At 46.4% G+C, this 22,231-nt stretch overlaps 1 protein-coding gene across 1 annotated transcript in view; it reads left to right on the top strand.

Moving 5' to 3' along the window:
- The window catches only part of Vps53 (VPS53 subunit of GARP complex), a 126,721-nt gene that overhangs the window by 72,036 nt on the left and 32,454 nt on the right, over positions 1-22,231 (top strand). The window contains exons 12-17 of the mRNA XM_041665156.1: positions 1,080-1,181; positions 8,459-8,553; positions 15,071-15,313; positions 16,476-16,623; positions 20,325-20,407; positions 20,816-20,894. Coding sequence (XP_041521090.1) covers positions 1,080-1,181; positions 8,459-8,553; positions 15,071-15,313; positions 16,476-16,623; positions 20,325-20,407; positions 20,816-20,894 — 750 coding nt within the window. The remainder of the gene's footprint in view (positions 1-1,079; positions 1,182-8,458; positions 8,554-15,070; positions 15,314-16,475; positions 16,624-20,324; positions 20,408-20,815; positions 20,895-22,231) is intronic.

Consider the following 22,231-nt stretch of genomic DNA (forward strand, 5'->3'; position numbering starts at 1 on the left):
AGCCTGTGACTCCCTCATTGATGTATTTTGAAACAGTTATCTCATTCCAGAGATGAGGAATACTTGTTCTCAAGGAACTTTCTGTTGTGATCATTATAATGGGACTTGACCTGGGAATGGATTTCTGGCTTTAATCTAGAACATGTGAGGTTAGCTCTGTGGTTCTTGAATTCAAACTCATCTGGCATTTGGATTCATCCATATTTATTGAGCACCTATTACATGAAAGGCACCAAAGACACATGGAGACCAGCAGCTACATGATTCTAGCCACCACAGTCTCTCCCACTCTCCTCCTCTCCCCTCTCCCACTCCCCCTTCTCGTGAGTCTGCCGGTGTGTGTGTACTTACATGTGGAGGCCAGAAGAGGATGTTGGAATTCTTTCTAAGCCACATTCCCTTGAGAAAGGGTTACTATCATCCAGACTAGCCAGCAAGCTCCCGTGATCTATCTGTCTCTACCTTATAACATTAGGGTTACAGCACAGGCAACTTACGCCCAGCTTCATATGTACCCATAAAGCTTACACACATCGCCCAAACTTGGCAGATGAGGAAGCTTCCCAAAGGAGACCGCTCAAGTGAAGACTAAAGGATGAGTGAGAGCTCTAGCCAGCTAAGAACTGCAGTAGGGTACCTGGTCTACACAGTGAGTTCTAGGACAGTCAGGGCTAGATAGACAGACCTGTCTTTAAAAGAAAGAATTGAAGTAGGGTGGGCAGTGCAGGTTCTAGAAAATGCAAGAGGAAATTGGGCAGTGGTGGCGCACGCCTTTAATCCTAGCATTCGGGAGGCAGAGGCAGGCGGATCTCTGTGAGTTCGAGGCTAGCCTTGTCTACAGAGCTAGTTCCAGGACAGCTAGGGCTACACAGAGAAACCCTGTCTCAAAAAAGAAAAACAAAACAAAACAAAAAAAGTACAAGAGGAATATGAAGACATGCAGATGAGAATGTGGCCCCTATGCCTCTGTTCTTGTTATAAGGGCAGATCCAATGATCCAGCTGTTAGGAAGAGTTGGATAAAGTAAGTTGTTGCAAGGCTCATGCTCAGAAAATAACCTCTTTTTTGTTTCTTAATAGAAAAAGCTGGAGTCCCCACCGCCATCTACCAATCCCTTCCTGGAAGAGGAGACAACACCAGAGATGGAGGAGCTGGCGCTGGAGAAAGGAGAATTAGAGCAAGTGAGTCTGCTTGTGTCGTAGTGTGTAACCAACTCAGATTGCTTGTGTTGTAGTGTGTAACCAACTCAGATTGTTTGTGTTGTAGCGTGTAACCAACTCAGATTGCTTGTGTTGTAGTGTGTAACCAACTCAGATTGCTTGTGTCATAGTGTGTAACCAACTCAGATTGCTTGTGTCATAGTGTGTAACCAACTCAGATTGCTTGTGTTGTAGTGTGTAACCAACTCAGATTGCTTGTGTTATAGTGTGTAACCAACTCAGATTGCTTGTGTCGTAGTGTGTAACTACTCATGCACCTTTCTGGAAGTGAGCTAGGGACCACACTTAGAGATCACAGTGGTGATGGGCTTTACAGAAGACCTGGCATGAGGGCCTGGCCAGATAACAAAGAGTTCTTCCTTGTTCAGCATCTGGGTCTGTCAGGAAGCTTTCCTTCCTCTTATCCAACACCATGATGATGTGAGACACTGTGGGGTTAGCAGTGTCATGGGCTGGGAGAGGCCTCCACACAGCAAGTCAACATGGAAACCACTGGAGAGGCCTTGGAAACATCAGAGTAACCAGAAGCATCTTTGGAGAGTTCTTTTCAGAGCACACCAGTACTTTAATTTCCTTCAGCACTTTCTGTCTAGCTCGAAACTTCCTCTCCCTTCTTCCTGCAGAATGGTGTTTTTGTTTCATTGCTATTTTATGTCAAGAGAGGTTGAGCAGTAAGTCAGCCATTTCCTTTCTGGATTAGTGCTCCTTTTTAATTTTCTGCACGTGGCTGCTGGAGGATTATTTGGTGGCATTGTTTCTCTCCAGACACCAGCCAGAGGGAGGTGGCTGGGACACCAGCCTGAGGAAGCCCCCAGCCACACACTGTGCTGCTGCTAGAGCTGTGTTCCTAGTGTGGCGAGGTTGTGTGAATTCTGGCAGGAGTCAGACAGCAGAATTCTTAAGGGCCATAAAAAAGTGTCTGTTCCCTTGAATAAGTAGTTGTAATAACACAGATACCTCACATTTGAGGCACTTTATAATTTCAAACTCTTTACTCGCTGTCTTTCATTTCACTTTCACAGTGGCTCCCTCTGGTTCTACAGGTGATCAGAGTACAGCTCTGAGAAGCCCAACAGCTTGCTCCAGGCAGTGAGTTTGGAAGTGGAGGGGCCAGGTCTAGCAGATACAAGCTGGAATTCCTTACCTAGCCCACACCGACCCCTAACATGCACACACTTCATGTCTTATTAAAAAGTGAAGGCCATAGAAATTAAGTTTATAGGCAAAAGTAAATAATTTGTCCAGGAAAGTGAGGCTAGCTGTAACTGACTTACAGCCACTGAATCACTGAGCAGCACAGAAAGGGGGAATACTGCTTCTCACCCCAGAGCAGTTCTCAGTGTGGGAGCAAGGACTAGGGCTGGAGGGACCTCATTTTCCCTGTAAATTCCTTTCTCTGGGCTGTCTGCCCAGCAGAATCATGCCTTGTAGTCATGCCTTGCATGGGCCCCTGCAGTCTCCCCATGCCTTCGTCATGATTAGAAGCATGCAGTTGGAGCACTCATGTGCTCTATGGTGGCTGGTCACCTCTGAGTGTCACTGCACTGAATTAGCAGAGTCCCTTCAAACCTTTGCACAGTTTTGCTACGTAAAATATGATCTTGCTTTTGTCTTGGAGCTTTTCCTCTTTGTAAAAGCCTGAAGTGATTGTGGTAAGACCAAGACCTGCTGGATCTAAGGACCGTGAACACTGACCTGGCCAGGCAGGTGTAAAACAGAACTCTGTGGTGAGGAAAATGCTGGACCTGTATCTGCTACTCAGAGCCACGTGGTCTCACATAGGTTTAGGTTCTCAGTTCCCTGCTGTCTACGTCATGACGCTGTATTCTTTGATGGTCCATCAGACGTGGGGAGTTAGGAGAGAAAAGGTCCAAGGTGTCTTAGCCAGAGCAGCAACATTCTGAGTCACTTTATACATGGACTTTCCAGATCAAGCTTGTTTTAAACCTGAAATTTTACGTGTATTTAAAAAAAAAACTAATAAAAAAATCTCTGAATCAGATGATTTCCCCATACATCAAGGCTGTTCTTTAGTAGCAGTAACACTCACACAGTGACTTATGCCCCCACATGTCACTCTCACCGCTGACTGAGTAGCTGGAGTCTCAGATCTCAGCCAGTTGTCTTTTGGGGTCTTGTACCAGAAGAACAGGCTCTCTTGGAGTGCAGAGAAGAGACTCCACAGCATTAGTAGGGAGCGAGCCCAAGTGTGTGTGTGTTGGGGGCGGGGGGGGGGGGGGGCCCTACCTGTTGCCCTGGGCTACTCTAACCAGCTCTAGCTACAGCCAAATACGCAATTGACCTCCAAGGTCAAGGTCATCCCTTGCTCCCCACTGCTGCTGTTTGTGCCTTGCCACTGGGAAGGGAGTGTGAACTTGAAAAGCAGTGTTCACTTCTTGAGGAAGACTTGAGTGCTTAGTTGCCAAGATAGTCCCAGCGATTAAAAAAGCAAGGGACTGAGGGCACAGGAGGAGAGAGAAGAAATCAGGAATTTCTGGTTTAAAAATGTACCCTTGTAGTGATCTGAGCAGTTAGATTTAATCTGTTTACATTGGATAGTAATAAAAGGAAATGGGGCCAGCTGCAGACCTCCTTACTGTGACAACAGTAACCTTTTATTATTCCATCAAACTCGGGAGGAAATAGCTTAAACATCTGCAGCGTTTGGACAGAATTCACACACTCAGCAGTCCAGCCTGAATGCTACTGCTAAATGACTTAGTGTGTTCTTTAAGCTACAGAGCAGCTCTTTGGGGAGCTGCCTGGTGCAAAGGGAGACACCAGTGTGAGCTGAAATTCCAGCACCTACTCGTTACACATGAGCACATCCGTAGAGGAGCTGTGGGCATGGGCATCCCTGTGAACAAGAAGTGAAAGAAAGAAACCTGGCCAGTCTCTCCTGTTATCTCCATCTTGCTTCTGCTCCTGATAAAAATGCATCAACAGGAACTAGGAACTGTGGTGGCAAGACCAATGACAGACAAGACAGAGGTAGATCAGTCACCTAAGGTGGAGTTGGGACACCTGCCTATCTAGTAATGAAACTTTCTATGCGTTCGGTGGGGCCTTGCCATGCATAGCCCCTGTGAAGATCAGGCTTGATGACTTGTAAACCTAACACTAAAGAAGTTGAGGATTATGGTTCAAGGCCAGCCTGAGATACAGAGTTCAAGACTAGGCTGGTATACGTGGCAACGCCCTGTCTCAAACCAAGCAAAATGAGCCAATAAGATGGCTCACTGAGTAAGGGTGCTTCTGTGCAAGCGTGGAAAATTGAGTATAATCCCCAGAACCTGTATAAAGATGTGTTGCGGGGGATCCATCAGAAAAGACTGCTCAGACAAGGGTTTAAGCCAATATTACATCTTTACTAGTCACCCGATAACTGCTTTGGGTGTTAGGGGTCCTAGTATAGCCCTGAGTCTTTATTGAGGTGAGCTTCTAAGCACAAACAAATAAACAAACAAAACAAAAATCCACATCCTTGCTTGACATATTTCAGTTAACAAGAACAATTATCGAGAAACAGAACTACAAAAGCCAAAAAGCAAGGATAGAACATTTAGAGACTTTCCCAGAACTATGGGCTTTGATGGGTTAGGCCTTTGTTTTTGTTTGGCTGGTGGTGGTGTCGGTGTGCTAAGTTATGGGCTGAATGGAACTTCCATCATGGTGGCAGTTGTGCTAAGGTCTGGAGTTCTGAGGGTATGTTATAGATGGAAGGAGAGAACTGACTCCACAGAGTTGTCCTCCAACTTCCATAAACTTGCCATGTATGTGTGTGTGTGTGTGTGTGTGTACACGTGCACATGTACACACACACACACTAATAAATAATGATAATTATAAGCAAAACAAAGCACAAGATGAACAGTACGTGTTGGGGAGGTATCCTGGTCAGTAAAACTCTCGCCTCTGTAAGTGTGAGGCCCTGAGTATGGCTCTCCAGAATCCATGTCAAAAGCTGGGAGTGGTGGGATGCGCCTATAATCCCAGTCATGTGAGACAAGACTGAAACAGACAGACCCCTGCTACCCACTGGCCGCCCAGCCTAGCCTGCTTGACAAAGTCCTGACCAAAACATGGAAGGCACCAGAGGATGACTCCCTAGGTTAAACTCCTCTCCACACCTCTCCCCACCCCGTGCAGCACATCTACATGAGCATGTACCTCCCCAACACACACAGAGAAAGGGGTAATACTCATGATTATGTTTAAATCACTGAACAGGTACTTGGTGGCAATAGCCATGATTTTCCAATCTACAGTCAGGTTTATCTAGTCCTATAAAGACAGATTGAGTCACATTTTTCTGTATTAATAAATCACCTTATCAAAAAGAATATATTAAATAAACAGATAGAATGGGGTCTGGAGAGATGGCCCAGCATGTAAAATTCTTGTTGTACAAGAACAAAGACCTGAGTTCAGATCCCCAGCACCCATATAAAAGCGAGATGTGGTGTACACACCTTTAACTTCAGCACTGGGGGAGCAAAGACAGTGGATCCAGAGGCCTTACTGGCCACTCATTCTAGCTGAAATGACAAACTCAAGGTTCAGTGAGAGGTGACTCTCTCAGAAAGAAAGTGAGGTGGAGAGCAATAGAGGAAGACGTCTGAAATCAAGCTCTGCCACCCCCACACACAGGTGAACACACCCCCACACAGGTGAACATGCCCCCACACGCAGGTGAACACACTCCCACACGCAGGTGAACACACCCCCACACACAGGTGAACATGCCCCCCCACAGGTGAACACACCCCACACAGGTGAACACACCCCCACACAGGTGAACATGCCCCCCCATAGGTGAACACACCCCCACACGCAGGTGAACACACCCCATACAGGTGAATACACCTCACACAGGTGAACACACCCCCACACGGAGGTGAACACCCCCCAACAGGTGAACACACCCCCACACGCAGGTGAACACCCCCCCACATGCAGGTGAACACACCCCACATGTAGGTGAACACACCCCACACGCAGGTGAACACACATAGAACAAAGGGGTAAGAATCCCCACAGCCTTCGTTCTTCGTGGCGGGTCATCTGTGTTAACTAGTGGAAGCCAAGAACAACGCCTGGCACCCGTGTTCTGAGGGGAGCAGCTATGGACTGGATAAAACCCCGTGTTTTCCCAGAGGCCCTCTCATCGTCCCGCCCAGGGCCCAGCATTGGCAGTAGTTTAGTTTCCAGACGACAAGATACATAGGCACCTGGTGTGGGTTTGCCTAAAGAAGGGCCAGAATTTTGAGCAGGTGTGGTGGCATGTTCCTGTAACTTCAGTACTTAGGAGGTAGAGGACTTCTGGAAAACAGTGAGACTGTCTTAGAGAACAAAACCAGAAGGGCAGTTTCTATCTGACCTCAAATTTTAAAACATGAAACTCATGGAAGGTGAAAGAAAGATGAAATTATAGGATATATGTAAAGTTGACTTTTCTCTCTTCTTTTTTTTTTCTTTCTGTAGCCTTGGCTAGCCCAGAACTCAATAGATATCCCCCTGCATCTGCCTCCCAAATGCTGGGATTAAAGGCATGAGCCATCACACCCAACAACATTTAATTTTTGTAGAAAATTACTCATTTTTAAATGTTTGGGGGTTTTATTTTTTATTTTTTGTTTTTGAGATGGACTCTCTGTGTGTAGCCCTGACTGGCTGAGAGCTTGCTCTGTAGACCAGGATAGCCTTGAACTCACAGAGATTCGCCTGGGATTAAAGCAACTACATCAGCTAAAAGACAATTTTAACCCGTTACAGTGGTTTGTAAGGGACCAGATGCTAAAAAGAAGGTGGATGTATTTTTGTATATCACTGGGTGGCAGCTTTTCCAGTATTTGGCAGTTATTTTTAGTCTTAATATTTTTTATTGTTTTATTTATTTAGAGTGGAGGGAAGGGAGCACACACCTTGATGCTTGTCTGGAGGTCAGAGGACAGCTTGTGACAGTTGCTTCTCTTCTTCCACTGTGTGGGCTCTGTGGGTTCTTGTAGACCAGGCTGGCCTCGAACTCAGAGATCCACCTGCCTTTGCCTCCCGAGTGCTGGGAATAAAGGCGTGTGCCACCAGCACCCGGCTTTGTTTTTGTTTTTTTTTTTTTAATATACCAATGGAGTCATATCTCTAGCCCCTCGCCCCTCTCTGGAATGATATCTAATTACGGAGCCCAGGCTGACCTGAGACTCTAGCTCTGGTGCTCTGGAGTGCTGAGATAGCAGGAGCACAGCACAGTGCCCGCTCAGGCTGCTGTGCAGTGTCGTCCCTCATTAAGCCAGTTAATGGAGTGTGGTGGTAGAGCGCTGGCTGATGTGCAGCACCTTGGGTTTGATCTCTGCAGAAAGGAGGAAAGGGCCTAAGAGTTCTGATCAGCAAGGATGTTGCAGGCATGGCTTATGTTAAATTTGAACTTCATGTCTTTGGCTCAGAGTCCTTTTGCTGACATTTGACAGTAGACAGAGTAACATTTTTTTAAGGAGTAGAAAGTAACAGGGAGATTCTTATTTTTTAGATACTTGGAGATAAATTGGGAAGAAAATATAGCTTTTAATCATCTGCTGCCTAGTAACCTGTTCGCCAGTGGTTTTCAAGTATCAGTGTCCCCACTATAGTCTCCAGCCATGCTTTTCTAGACAAGATGCCCCAAGCCACAGCATTGTAAATGGTGAGGCTAGAAGGTAGAGAACAAGGTGGCAACCCCTCCTTGGCCTCCCGCTCCTCTCTTCTCTTACGTTATTCGTTAATGTAAGTCCAAAGTCCAGGGAGCTCTGCAGGAGGAGCCGGTCTGACCATGTGCCTTGGAGTTGCTGGTAGAGGAGCTCAGCACCTTGCTTTCCTGGGCTGTGTATTAGTAGCAGGAACACCACCATGAAGGAAAGATGAGAAGGTGTCTAGCATGGAGGTGAATAGCAACAAGCAGAGACTACCAATACAAAATTCAGCCCGGACTTAATATTTGAGAACATCATGATGATGAGCTTCCAAATCAAAGATGCATGTAATATCAGAGTGGCAGAAAATCTTCCGGCACTCACAGCAAGTCAGAGATCTGGACAAGAGCTGTGCTGGCTCCCTGGATGGTCATGGCATGATGCAGCCCTATGTCCACTGCTCCTATGAGCTAGGAATGAACTCTGATGTTTTCTTTGAAATTGCTTAAAATCTTGCAGAGGTTGCCCAAACATGGGGTTCATGTTCATTCATATTTTTTCCTCCTCTCTTTCCAGCCAAAGAAGCCGAAAGCCCCAGACAATCCATTTCATGGTATTGTTTCCAAGTGTTTTGAGCCTCATCTCTACGTGTACATTGAGTCCCAGGACAAGTGAGTGACAAGCATTTTGCTGTTTTCTGTTTGTGTTTCTAGCCTCTGATCTGTTGCATCCTGCACAAGAACAGAGCTCATTAAGGATATTGTATCTTCTGCTTGTAACTGTTTATTTTGCCTATAACTTGTTCCTTTGAGATAAGATATGTAGCTTGACTAACTCATAGAGATATGCCTGCCTCTGCCTCCCAACTGCTGAGACTAAAGTTATATGCCACTACACTGGCATATTTTCCTCATCAATCTAAGCTGCTTGAGCTTGCTGTATAAGCCTCCATGTGGATCTGAACACCTCTCACCGCCACCCCCATCTGGGTGCTAAGCTTTTGAGCACTGAGTGTCAGGCACCCAGACATTGTAAGAAAGTCTAGTCCCTGAAGTATATACTTTCAATTATAATTTGGCTTTTCATTGTGAGGTAATTTTGGCTGTCAAAAAAGCTTTAAAAAAACACAAAAATTTTCCAGTAACCTTCCCCAAGCCCATGGACATCATAATGTAAACATAATTATCAAAATCAGAAAGTAAGACTGATCCTTTTTCTGGTCCAGGACCCAATAATTGCGCAATTAGCTGTGCTCTCTGGAGTCTCCTTTAATCCTGCTTCCTTATTTTCTCTTAGTCTTTCTGACCTTAAAGGGTTGATCGGATGTTTCAGATACCTTGTGAGATGCCACCAGTTTCCATTTGCCTGATGTTGCCCCCCACATGCCCTCTTTTGAAACAGTTTCTATGTTGCCCAGGCTGCAACTGGGATCAAGCAAGCAATCCTCCCACCTCAGCTCTCTGACTACTGGAAATACACACACCCTATAGATTAGTGTATTGTCTTTCTGAAACCCACGTTATGAGCTAGCGTAATAGCACACATTATAATCCGTCACTTAGGTGGTGGAGGTAGGACAGTTTCAAGTTCAGAGCCGGCCTGAGCTGTGATGTGACCATGTCCCCAAACAACAAAATCAGTGCTGCTATATCCTTCTCGGTGTAGGTCAGGGGCTGGTGCAGACTCTGTTGGCTAAGGTGAAGCCTGCCAACCTTCCTAAGTGCTGGGGTTAAAGGTGTGCGCCTTCACCTCTCAGCTGGTATTCTACTTTAAATAAAAAGGTTTTACTTCTTTTTTTTTCTTCCCTAAAGCAGGGCCTCCCTGGCCTCTGCCTCTTGTCTTCCGAGTGCTGGGATAAAAGGAGCATAAGGAGTATGCCACCATGCAGGCAAACGCTTTTATCCTGATTTTATATATCATAAATTTTATATTTTATATATATAAATTTTATACATGTCATAAATTTTATGTGTGTGTGAGGGGGGGAGAGAGAGAGAATATATAAACATGGCCACAAATTTTGATTTTATTCAATGGATTATCTCCCACCCATTTTTCTTTATATTAGAATTAATTTATACCTTTAGAAAGATTATGTAGATTTCCCATATTTCATACCCTACACGCTCTTTAATATTAATGTCTTATATAGCCATAGCAAAGTTATCAAAACTAGCATGTGATGTGTATGATGGCAGGTTCTTATGATCCATCACTCAGGTGCTGAGACAGGAGGATCATAAGTTCCAGGCAGCCTGGGCTACATGGCAAAGTCCTGTCTCAAAACCTAAACAACAAAGTCTGGAAGTTAAAAGTTGATACACTACTATTACCAGTGTCCAGGCCTTACTTGGCTCCTGCCAGTTTTCCCACTATGGCCCTTTTTCTCCCTAGGATTTGTTGTTTTAATGCTCAGGTTACTTGTGATAGGACCAGTGTGAGCCTCTTGAGCTGGCCCTTCATCTTTTTATGTGCCACTATCATTTCCTGAGCATGCCCCTTTCTTTCTGGCACAGTAAAATGCACCAGGCTTATCTTGTGTTCCAAGTCCAGCCCCAGGGTTAATGCTTCCAGCCAGGCTCCCCATTTCCTCTGTGTGGAGCTACTGCAGACACCAAACTCTAGAGTGACTGAGCTGAGTGCTGCTGGTGCCATTGCTCACAGGCACTCACCCGAGACAACTAGGAAACGTGTGTCTTCATGAACATTTATGCATCCACACACCACTGTACACTAAAGCCTGTGTTCATGCCAACAGCTCCATTCTAACCTAACCCCACAGGAGCTCCCATGCTGATGGCTGCTTCAATAACACAATAGTGAAAATATGCTTGGCTCCTGGCATCCTTGCTACATTTACTAGCGTCCTCCATTTCTTCATGTATGGCCCATTTCTCAGTTTCCTTCCAAGCCCACTGCTCACCCCAGAGCCAAGTCCATAGCCCCAGGCCAAGAGAAGTGAAAGGGTGCTTCTTAGTGGGTGCAGCCCTGAGAGCACATGTGCTGAATCTGTGGGGCTCCTGGGCCACCTCCCCCCCAGTGCTACTGCTACATTGCTTTCCAGTCTGACTTCCTATTTCTGATGCTCACTGCAGATCCATCAGCAGTACCATGCTAAGCCCAGTCTGCCATGAATGATTGTTTCTCCTCCAGTGGCTTAATCCTTCCCACACTGACGCCACCCTGCAATATGCTTTACTCCTCGTGCGTTTTTAACTTAATCAGCAGAACTTCCAACAGTGTGGCACGTGAAGCCTCAAATGCTCACCCAGTTCTTGGGGACAAAGCTCAAGCTGCAGAGAAGAGGCAAGAAGAAACAACATATCCATGATGCTTCTCTCAGCTAGGGAGTCAGGAATAGCAGTATGGCATGTATCTAGATGTTTAGCGCTCCAGGGACCAGAGGTCAAAGTGTGAGGTAGTGGAACACCAGGATTCAAGTCAGCACCAATAAATCTATGACCTTTGGCAAAGGCACTAACCTTGGTTTCTTCACCTTTAAAACAATGATAATAACATCTCTGATTTAAAGCTTTTTGGGAGGAATAAATGAGATTGTATTTATAACACATTTTATAAGGAGAAAAAGACCAAAATGAAAAGAGGACAAAAAGTGTGTGTTGTGCAGCATTATAGATACAAGGGTTGGAGAGTTGGCTCAGCAGTTATGTATTGGCTACACTCACGTGGGGGCTTACATCTATAACGATAATCCCAGGGGGTCCAGCACCCTCTTCTGGCCTTTTCAGGTACTGCATGCACATGCTGCACAGACATATATGCAGGCACTCATTCACATAAAATGAATAAAATCTCAAAAAAAGATAAATCTCTGAGGGGATTGCAGTGAGAATTCAGAGGAATGTTGCTGCCACACTCAAGATTAGACATTTTTCTTTGCATCTCCACCCTCAGCCAAGTTCTTTCTCTCCTTCACATCTTCTCCCTCATGTGTTGTCTGTATTCCTTTGTTTATGGCTTCTGGGGAGACTCTCATGTAGCCCAGGCTGGCCTCACCTTGTGTAGCCGAGAATGACCTCCCAGTCCTTCTGGTTCTGTGTCTCACCTCTGACTGCGTACTCTTGTTCTCTCCCTGAACCTGCTGCAGTCTTTCTCTGCGGCAGACTTTCTCTGCAGCCTGCTCTGACAGCATTTTCTCACTGTCTTGAAATGTGAATATTCTAAGCATTCAGGGATTCTCAGTTCTCCACAGCCTCCTGATCAGAACTTGATCATTTGTAAACTCTTACTTGATTGTACTTACTTTGGGGTTAAAAAAAGATTCCCTTGTGGTTCCAAGTGTATAAATCATTGTGCAACAAATTCGTTTCTCCATTAATTCTGCACGAAGATCTTGCCAAAATGTCTGGAAGCAGTGATCACCTTTTTGAAGTTAAATTTACTTGTATCTTACTCTTACAGCCCTCGAGCCTTGCATACAGTGAGTGTGTAGTTAGTATTTGGTTGGGCAGTGACCCCACAGGTTCCCGCTGGGGCACCGTCTACTCCTCCTCTACAAAGCTCACTATCTCGTGTCTTACATAGCATGGGTGCACGTGATGCAGAGGATGAGAAGAGAGCACAGGGAAGCGTCCTCATCAGGCTCCTTTCTTGTCTGCAATGGAGAACACTGTCAAAAGTGACTTGGTAGAGCTTTAGAGGGTTTTTTGTGAACAATTTCTCCATGCTGTATGGTCATAATCAACTGTGATCTTACTATCAGGTTGACTCTGAAATAGGAAGTGGATGTGGATAGTTATGGTGCTAAGGGACGATGAGCAGTTACAGTACATCACTGCAGAGTCCCACCTGCCACAGTCGGCAGCATCTGTGTGCAGACTAGACTCCTCAGCAGACTCTAGTGCATTCTTACCCACATTTTACCTCCTCCTCCACTGCCCCAGCCCCTGTCCATCTCTGCTTCTTCCCCATTTTATTCCCATCTCTAGGAACAGAAGCGGAGGATGATCAACTAAGCATGCATTGAGTACTGACATGAAGGTTAGCCTGACACACCAGCCTGCACAGAAGGCTGAGGGCGCATGAACAAATACACCCCCAAAGGGAAACCCAGTAGTGGACACAGAGGATGAGGCCTTCCTGCTATAATGCAGTAGCTGTCTCTACACCAGATGCCTGGAGTACTGTCCCCAGCACATCACACACCATGATGAAGTGTTAACTCAAGTCACACATACATGTCATTCCAGCCCTGGGGAGACTGAGGCAAGATGTTCACAAGTTTCAACTCTACCTGGAAAAAAAAATAGTAAGATCCAGTTGTATAGCATACACTATAATCCAACACTCAGGAGGCTAATACAAAAAGAAAGTCATAAGTTTAAAGACAGCCTGGGCTATAGAGTAGACCCTATCTCAAAATAGGTGGACAAACCAAAACCAAATCATGTAGCAGTGAGTGACTGGTGATGACAGTTCCAGTTGAGGGAGCAGGTATTAGTTTGAGTTGTGCAGTGAAGCCTGGGACTAGGAATCAAGAGGAAGGAGATAACAGGTAAAGGCCAAGAAAAGGGGCCACAGAGTGACTGGCCTAGGCACCTGGCTGGCACAGAGGCCTGCCCTGCAGAGAGTTGTGAAGGTCCATGGGAAAGTAGGGCAAGAAGAGTTTGTGCGGAGTGGGGGAGGTGGCCAGGACACTTCCCAAGGTCAACAAAAGAGGCCCTTCTTTCCATAGGCAGAGACCTCGCCTGGGTGAAGCAGCCACATCTGGATGTCATAAACTTCAACTAACAAAAGCATTGGAGTAAATGTCAATTGTTTCCTACCCCTGCTAATCAATGCTGTGTGTGGTTCTTGCCTTTTTCTTCTTATTGTATAAATATAGTTTTAAAACACAGCTGGATTCTTATAGCCTTAGCCAGCAAATTAACAAGGTGCTGCATGTCAAGAATGGGGCCTCCCATTGTCCACACAGCACAGCTGTGCAGAGGACAGTAGTTATGGCCCTGCTAGATTTCAGTTCCCGGTGACTCAGGGTGACTGGGGCAAATTGAGGGATGTTTGCCTGGGAAAGTGGAGACAGACCAGAGCCGCCATCACCACCATGACCAGGCCTAGAGCTGTTCCCAGCCACTCTTATTCCAAGATATTTTTGCATCTCTGATTCTGAAAGTTATAAGAAAAAACCCGTTCTTCTTAAGGAAGGCATTTGGTCTTTAAACAGCATCTCTTTATTCAGGCATTTGTCCTTGGACACATTTAGGTTCACAAACTCACTAAAGTTATTAGAATTTATGAGATTATCAAGGTTTCTCTCTATATGATAAACATATGAAGTATTAGCCTTTATATCAATAATCATGTAAAGTATGAAAGGAAATAACATTTTAAAAAAAAAAATAAGTTCTATGAAACAGCCCGATAAATGCTAAGTTTCTCACATAGGAAGGATTCTTTCTCAAAAGACTAAAAACAAGCTCTGAGTTAGACCATGCTTTTCTTCTCACTTTTCTTGCTATTGTGAGAAGATATTTAACAGAAACACCCTAGGAAGGAAGGACTTGTTTGGACTCAAGGATTCTGGGACTTCCAACCATCATGGCAGGCAATGTCCACATCTTTGCTGCCACCAGAACCTTTGTAGAGGCTGGTAAAAAGCATGACGCTTGGGTCCAGGCTGCTGGGGTTTGCATCCTGGTTCCCATGCTTGTCCTGGACAAGGTGCTTAACTTTTCTGCACCTGGCTTTTGGAGAAGAGGGAATATAAAATTGGTGCTTCCGAAGGTTACTGTTGGAAACTTGATTATTTGATATTAACATGACATGATTATACAGCACAGCCATGACTGCTGGGCCACCACAGTGTTTAGGAAGTGGTCACCATAGTTAGTGTTTAGGGCTGTCGTGTGGGAAAGGGCCGCTGGTGCTCAGCATTCTGGGGTGGACAGTGTCAGGTGTCGATTTTCTCACTTTCTAGAGGAGCAGGAGTGCTCTGTCTCTCAGGGGACCTGGGGTCAGACATGCTGATGAGATGCCTTGGAACAAAGCAGGGTACAAATGTCAGATGTTATTGCTGCCATTTTTTTTTAAGCAGGGAGGTGAGTAGTGACATGGATAAAATGCACCCACTTGTAAGTGTGGGTAGCACTTGTGGGAAGTGCTTATGTCCACTGCAGACAGCACCCCTGCCTGATCTCTCCATGTGAAACAGCATTTCTGCTCTTCCAGAAACCTCAGCGAGCTGATAGACCGGTTTGTGACAGACTTCAAAGCCCAGGGTCCACCGAAACCGAACACTGACGAAGGGGGTGCTGTACTCCCCAGCTGTGCTGACCTCTTTGTCTACTACAAGAAGTGCATGGTGCAGTGCTCACAGCTCAGCACAGGCGAGCCCATGATCGCCCTGACTACCATATTCCAGAAGTACCTCCGAGAATACGCCTGGAAAATCCTCTCTGGCAATCTGCCTAAGTGAGTCCTTTTCCCCTTACTCTCAGCAGGAAAGCGAGACTCTAACATCCCTAAATATGGGAGTCTTTAAGGAAAGCCACCCTGGGCTTGTTTACTGAGCCACTAAGAATGTCGAGGAGGAAAACACTACTTCTGGGCTCCCAGGGGCCTGACGCACTGCTGTCTTCTTTAATGACAGTCCACAGCTGACCATGGCTGTCAGCAGGCGTGTTCCCTGACCACCAGTGAAGGTCACAGTGCATCACTGAGTTGGGCCTATTATATGCATGAACACAGTGCACATGGGCTCAACACAGAAAGAATATTACTCAATAGAGAGAAGTGTCGCTCCAGCCTGCTCAGTGTGTCCATGCCTTGAGTTCCAGATGGACAAGCCCCCCCCCCATTATCTCCACAGCCTCTGATGCTGTGTGCAGTCTTATGTTTAAAGATAGGGATGGATTGGGGCTGAGGAGAAGGCTGAGTGGGTTAAGTGTCTCCTTCACAAGCATGAGGACCCAAGTTCAGATCCCCAGGACGCACATAGAAAGCTGGATTTGACAACACCCACTTGTAATCATTAAACTAGGAGTCCAGGGCCTTAACGGCAGCCGGTCAGGCCAACTCTGGCAAGCTCCAAGTTTAATGAGAGATCGTATCCCAAAACAAGACACAGAACGATAGAGGAGTACACCCACTGTCCCCCTTTGCTCCCAGCCGGTGTGCACGGACACACGTGTGTACTGTCCGACTGTCTTCCTCTGCTTGTTCACATATGAACTGCTCCACATGTACGCATCTCACCTGAGAAAGATGGGTGGGAAACAGCTTTCATGCTGCAGATGCTTCCCCCCCCCCCCCCCCCCCCCCCGCCCCTGAGAGCTGCACTCAGGGAATCTCAACAAGGCACTGGGCTGAACAGCGTCCTTGGTGAGAATGGGGCCATCCCAGGTGAGGACTGCTCACCACCGCCTTTCTCTTGGCGTGTCTCTTCCTGTTCCTGTGGTGAGAGGGTCTAACAGATGACAGTCAAGGTAAGGGCTGGAGCAGAGGGGCCCATTGTATGTTGATTCATTTGTACTGCAGCCAGCCTTTCCTCCCCTTTCTTCTTTGTCATAAAATACACAGCTTCAGGAAGTAAATTAGCAGCTGCAGCCTGACTAGTTCCTGTCCTTTTCCTCAGGACCAGCAGCAGCAGTGGGGGGCTGACCATCAGCAGCCTCCTCAAAGAGAAGGAGGGCTCCGAAGTGGCCAGGTTCACTCTGGAGGAGCTCTGCCTCATCTGCAGCATCCTCAGCACAGCCGAGTACTGTCTGGCCACCACCCAGCAGGTGAGCCCCCAGCTGAGCAGGCTGCCTTCCTGGAGCTCTCAGCTGGACCTGGAACGGGCTGCGAGCGCCACTAAGCTCCACTGAGTTGACCTGCAGCAGGCCGGTTGGCCTCACAGGAAGACACTCACCATTGTAGTCAGAGATGCCCCGGCAGCCATCTAGCAGGAGAAGTATGGCCAGCCCACACCCTCAAGTTATGTAAGCCGCCAGCCAGGCAGGACCTCTTAAAAGTAGGTCAGTAGTGCAGTGTCCATAATGAGAAGAGATCAATAAACTCCTTTGGTGGGTGAGTTTCCCAGTGGCTCCATTCTTAGCCTGTTAATAAGCAAAGTCCTTCAGGATTTTATGTGTCTCCTGACATTTTCTAGTGTTCTCTGTCCACTGTAACAACCACTGTTTGAGATGTAGCCTGTGAAGCAGAAAGGGTGGGGCCTCTGCTGGAGCCGCTGGAGGCTTTTTACCAGCTTGCAGGAGGAGGAGCAACTGGCTACTCAGCCCGCCATAGGACTGGAGGCTCTTTTTCCCCCATTTGTCCAGGGGTCCCCCTGAGGCTAAGAGCAAGAAAGTGACCATGGAGAGAGAGCCTTGCTCTTCCTGATGTTGACGCTTATTTCCTAAGCTTTTAAGAAGTCAGTCACAAGGGACAGTTCAGACATGACAGCTTGGACCCCTATGTGCCAGGGTGTGAACACAGGAAGTGTCCAGCGGCTTCCTTGAGAGTCAGAAAACTGGGCCCAGATGCCAAGACCAAGGCTGTAGTAGCACGCTCTGCTTTGGGGCATGGTCACATAGACATACTTGAGGACCACTTTGGCCTTGGAGCCAGAAGTACATGCATGCACATGCACGAACACACACACACACACACACACACACACACACACACACACCTCATGCCGAACATAGGCATTTAAAGTGTGTGAGAAAGACATATAATGTCTCTGTGATTGAGACAAGGTCTCAGTGTGTAGACCAGGCTGGTCTAAAACTCAGAGAGACCCATCTGCCTTTGCTTCCCAGTGCTGGGATTAAAGGCATATGCTACCATGCCAGACTTTGAATACAGAATCTTAAAAGTAAAGTGACCAAAGTAGCATAAAACAAAACACGGCACTTAGGACTCCTTTAAACCTGGCCCACATTCTCAGCTGTGTCTGTCTCACTTTCTTCTTAAGCACTTTGCTTAAAATACGTAATAAAATGTCTTCATAAGCACACACACACACCAAACCGGCAGCTTGAGTTATTTTATAAACATAGTTTTGTATGCAGTTAACTTAGTTCACTTGTACATCCTCTTGTTAGTGTTAGTGTCTTAGCGTTCTCCTGTTACTAAACTATTTTTATTATTATTACTTATGGTTATATAATATTCCATTAAAGGATTAGTAGATATTTAATAATAGCCCTGGTATTTATTTATACTGCTTTAAAGTTTTGCTGCTTTAAATAATCTTACAAAATTATCCTTCTGAATATAGCATCTTACAAGTTTTATATTGTGTTTCTAGAACAGATTCTTAGGTATTTTAGAAGTATGAATAAATCAAAGAACATTTTGATGACTTGTATAGCCATTTTTTAATTTAATGAAAATCATCTTACTGATTATAAAAGCGTATGCATTCTTAGTCACCTATGAGCTGGTCTGAATGCCCTGTTCCTTTAGAAGAAGCAGAGATTTCCTGGAGAAGTGATTAGTTCCAGGGTGAGGGGGTAGGGTGGCTAGGGATGCAACACAGTTGGTCCAGGCCTTGCCTAGCGTGTGTGCAGCCCTGGCTTTCATCCCTCGCTCCACATAAACTGGGCGTGGTGGTGCACACTTGAATTGAAATCCCCATCTTTGGGAGTGGAAGAGGAGACTCAGAAGTTCAGGGTCTCCCTGAGCTTCAAGCGCACTTCACTAGACACTTCCCATAGCAGGCACTTCCACGGGTCATGGCATAGTGAGGACAGGCGTCTGTCTCTCAGGAGACTCAGACTGATGGAAAGCAGAAAGCAAGCAGGCAAGCCAGGGTTTCACTGCCGTTTTGTGTTAAGTGGGGGAGAAGAAGAAGCAGATGCCAAGAGAGGAGTTGGAAGGGCACGGAAATGGGAGTCTGGTCAGGAGGATGAGCAGGGGCATTTTAGAGGGAGGACGTATAGAGTGTGAAGGTCCTGAGAGACAAAGACTCTGAAACTGTAAATGCCATAGGCAAGGCAGGAGTAGCAAAATGAAACCAGAAAGGTAGACAGGACCCATGTCGTGCTTAAAGTTAGCATTTATCTTTAATGAAATGGTAGGGGCCACTGGAGCATGCAAATGCTGTCTCATCCTCCCTCATAGGTGTCCGTGTAGACTGCTCCCTGGTTTCCAGTAATAAAAACCCCTTCTGGATAGAACTTTACAGATACAGGATCTGACCCTTTGAGTTCTTTGAGTGGCCCCTCGCTCCTTTAAACAGCCTGGCACAAAGCAGGCTTCCGTAAGTGGTGGTGGAATTAACGCTGCCTAGAGTCCTTGCATAGCTCTGCAAGGACTCATGATTATTCTCATGATTTCAAAATTATTCTCATTATTTCAAAAAAATACATTTCTAAATGAAATTACCAGGTGCAGTTTATAAATTGCCTTCTAAAAAGGTTACCCTCATTTGCACACATTTTAAGAATAATTTTGTTTTTAAGTTTTTTAATACGTGTGTGTGTGCGCACGCCTATGTGCTTTATGTGCACCACATTCATTCAGTGCCCATGAAGGTCAGAAGAGGGTGATGGATTCCCTTAAGCCATAGTTACAGGTTGTGGTGAGCCACCGTGCAGGTGCTGGGAACAGAACCATCTGTCCAGTCCTCTAAGAGCACCTACATTTTAATGTAGCGCATTCATCTTCTTAGACTGAGTGTGATTGATTTATCAATTCCCAGGGCATGTTTAGGTCCTTCCAGACCCTGGCCAATTGTCTTATGTCAGTGATCCTACCCTGTACCCTAAGCTGACCAAGGTGAAGATGTATTTCCAGTCCACCGCTTGAGACATCTGGCACTTTGGCAAGCTAGTGACCACAGAAACACTTGGCAAAGGTCCGCTGATTTTACTGTCACTCAGAGTAGAAGTTCCTGACACTAATGAGCGAGACTAAGGCTCCTGGGGCACTCAGGGAGACCATACTTGTTAGTTCTCACAGACACAACAAAGGCAGAAAAGGTGATTGCAGTCTGGCACCATGGGGAGGAGCCCAGTGCTCCTGGCTGTGAGGTCATGAGCAGAGGCTTCTTGCATGCTAGCGGCCGGGAAGCAGAGTTTTCCTGTAACTTTGAAAAGTCCTCACTCACCCAGCTTCCGAGATCTAGACTCCATCTCATGAAGGCGTCACAGCCTCCAGAATAGCACCACCACTAGGAGCGAACACTCCAAGCATGAGCCTGTGAAGGACGAACCTCATGATCTATTGCTATGTGGTTAGAAGTAAGCCCAGTGTAGTGACAAAGGGGCTGGGTCCTCGGAAGCTGATTTTGGCTCTACCACCTGCTGGGAGGGCTACTGCAGTCCTCGTCTGTGAAGTGAGGGTGGTGGGACTTCCCTCACATCCTGATGAGAAGGAAATGTGTCTCATGTTGTGTCTGGACCTGTCTGGCTCATCCCCTTTGAGCCTCAGTTAGTGTATGGAACACCTTTGTATAATCATTAAACATGCTTCTGATTTATCGCTTTCCTAACAGCTAGAAGAAAAACTCAAAGAAAAAGTGGATGTGAGTCTGACTGAACGAATTAATCTCACTGGAGAAATGGACACATTCAGCACGTATGTACCTTCCAGGCGCTTACTCCAGGCCAACCTTCCTTTTCCAAAGGCAGTGTGTGCTTTAGTCCCTACAGAATCTAAGCGTTCCCCAGGCATTCTCTTCCTCCTCCTCATTCTACTTAAATAAGTTTTCAACACAGATGCTTTTGGAGGAGACCTTGAAGATACTCTAGGGTTAGCAATTATGGGAGTAGCCATGGAAGTTTGGGTCCTAACTGGATAAGACACACACAAATAAGAACAGGACAAAAAGAGCCAGTTCTTCATTGTCAGTGATTAAAACCCAAGATTTCATAAAGAAATGACAAATTTCAATTTTGCACACAAGCCAAAAGCACCTGAAGAGGCCCATAGCCATCATCCCGTCCCTTTCTGGAGCAGTGACCGCAGCCGTCTGTTTCTTTGCAGTGTCATCTCCAGCAGCATCCAGCTGTTGGTTCAGGATCTGGATGCAGCCTGCGATCCTGCCCTGATTGCCATGAGCAAGGTGAGGTCGTAGGAGCTGGCGTCCTACCAGAGTGACGATGTGCCATTCCTTATGTGTTTCCAACCCTGCTTAGTGTCAGCTGAGGGGATGGGGAGACCTCCCAGAGTTCCTGCTAGGCACCTGGGGCTGTTGCTGACCCTTCTGTGGGGTGGGGATGGGTTCTTGGGTCAGCATCTAGCTCCTGCTGAAACCTGTCCGTGCTCTTGCTGAATAAGCAGTTTGCTGAGCTCTGCAGTGCTGACTCTTGACTCTTTGCTTCATCCTGCCCACTGAGAGGTTCTGGCTTTTCCTGAGCTTTGGCGATTAGATTAATTTGATCACATAGTGGGCTCTGGTTTTAATGTACCCTCAGACCTATGGCCCTTTCATGCTCACCACGTACTGCTTTTTGGGGTTTTGCTTGCCTGTCTTTTCTTCCCCAGAGTGTAAATTCCTGAGGAACGTGATGGCTCTGTGTATAACCTCAGGATTTAGAAGGCTGAGGCAAGAGGATTTCAAGTTCAAGGCCTGCCTGTACTACACAGGAAGAACAAGAGTATCCCTACATGTCTAGACCATATTGGAGCCTTCATGTTTATTGATTAAGTAGAAAGTAGGCAATTCTTTGTTGACTTTTAAGCCCAGCAAGCCTTGTAGAGCAAGGGATAACAAACCATAGCCTGCAGCCAAATGTGGCCCACCACTTGTTCCTGCAAGTCTTAGTGGAACATAGCCATGTTCGTTCCCTTATGCACCCTCTATGGCTGTCTCTGTGCTGTGACTGTAGAAATTAGTGGTTAGAAAGAGACCTTATAGCCCACAAGGCAAAAACACTGACTAGCTGACCCTGTTCAGAAAAAGCTTGCCAACATTTATCTAGTCATGGGCTCTTGGAAGACTCACTTGTCTGGGGAAAACTAGGCAGGATTTATGACAGAGGGCAGTGGGAGGAACCTTGACACTGGGGTCAGACAGCCCTGCATTCTCTGGTTTCTTCTGAGAGCACTGCACACATGACTTAGACTGTGCAGGCCCGTCTCCTCTATGTGAAATGCATCTGGCTGGCTGTCTCCCAGAGCTGTGAGACTGGACAGCAATGAGTGCCTGGTGGTGCCAGTCAAGTGCTCAGAAAGCCTTGGTTCCTCCCTCTTGACAAGAGGAATGTCATGCCTCAGGAAGCAGACATTTGGTCTGAGTTTGGTTTTATAGTAGATTATAACTATTTAACAAAAGTAGGATTAAAACCAAAACTTTGGCTTTAGGGTTTAAGGAGTGAAGTAGGAAGTTATGAAGCAGCTGATGATCCAAAGCTCCTGTTCCCAAGGCCAGTCCTATGCCCGGCCGGGATCCCCAGCCAC

This window comes from Microtus oregoni, unplaced genomic scaffold (genome assembly GCF_018167655.1).
Source record: "Microtus oregoni isolate MIOR12 unplaced genomic scaffold, Mior012 000015F_ref0000493, whole genome shotgun sequence".
Lineage (NCBI taxonomy): Eukaryota > Metazoa > Chordata > Mammalia > Rodentia > Cricetidae > Microtus > Microtus oregoni.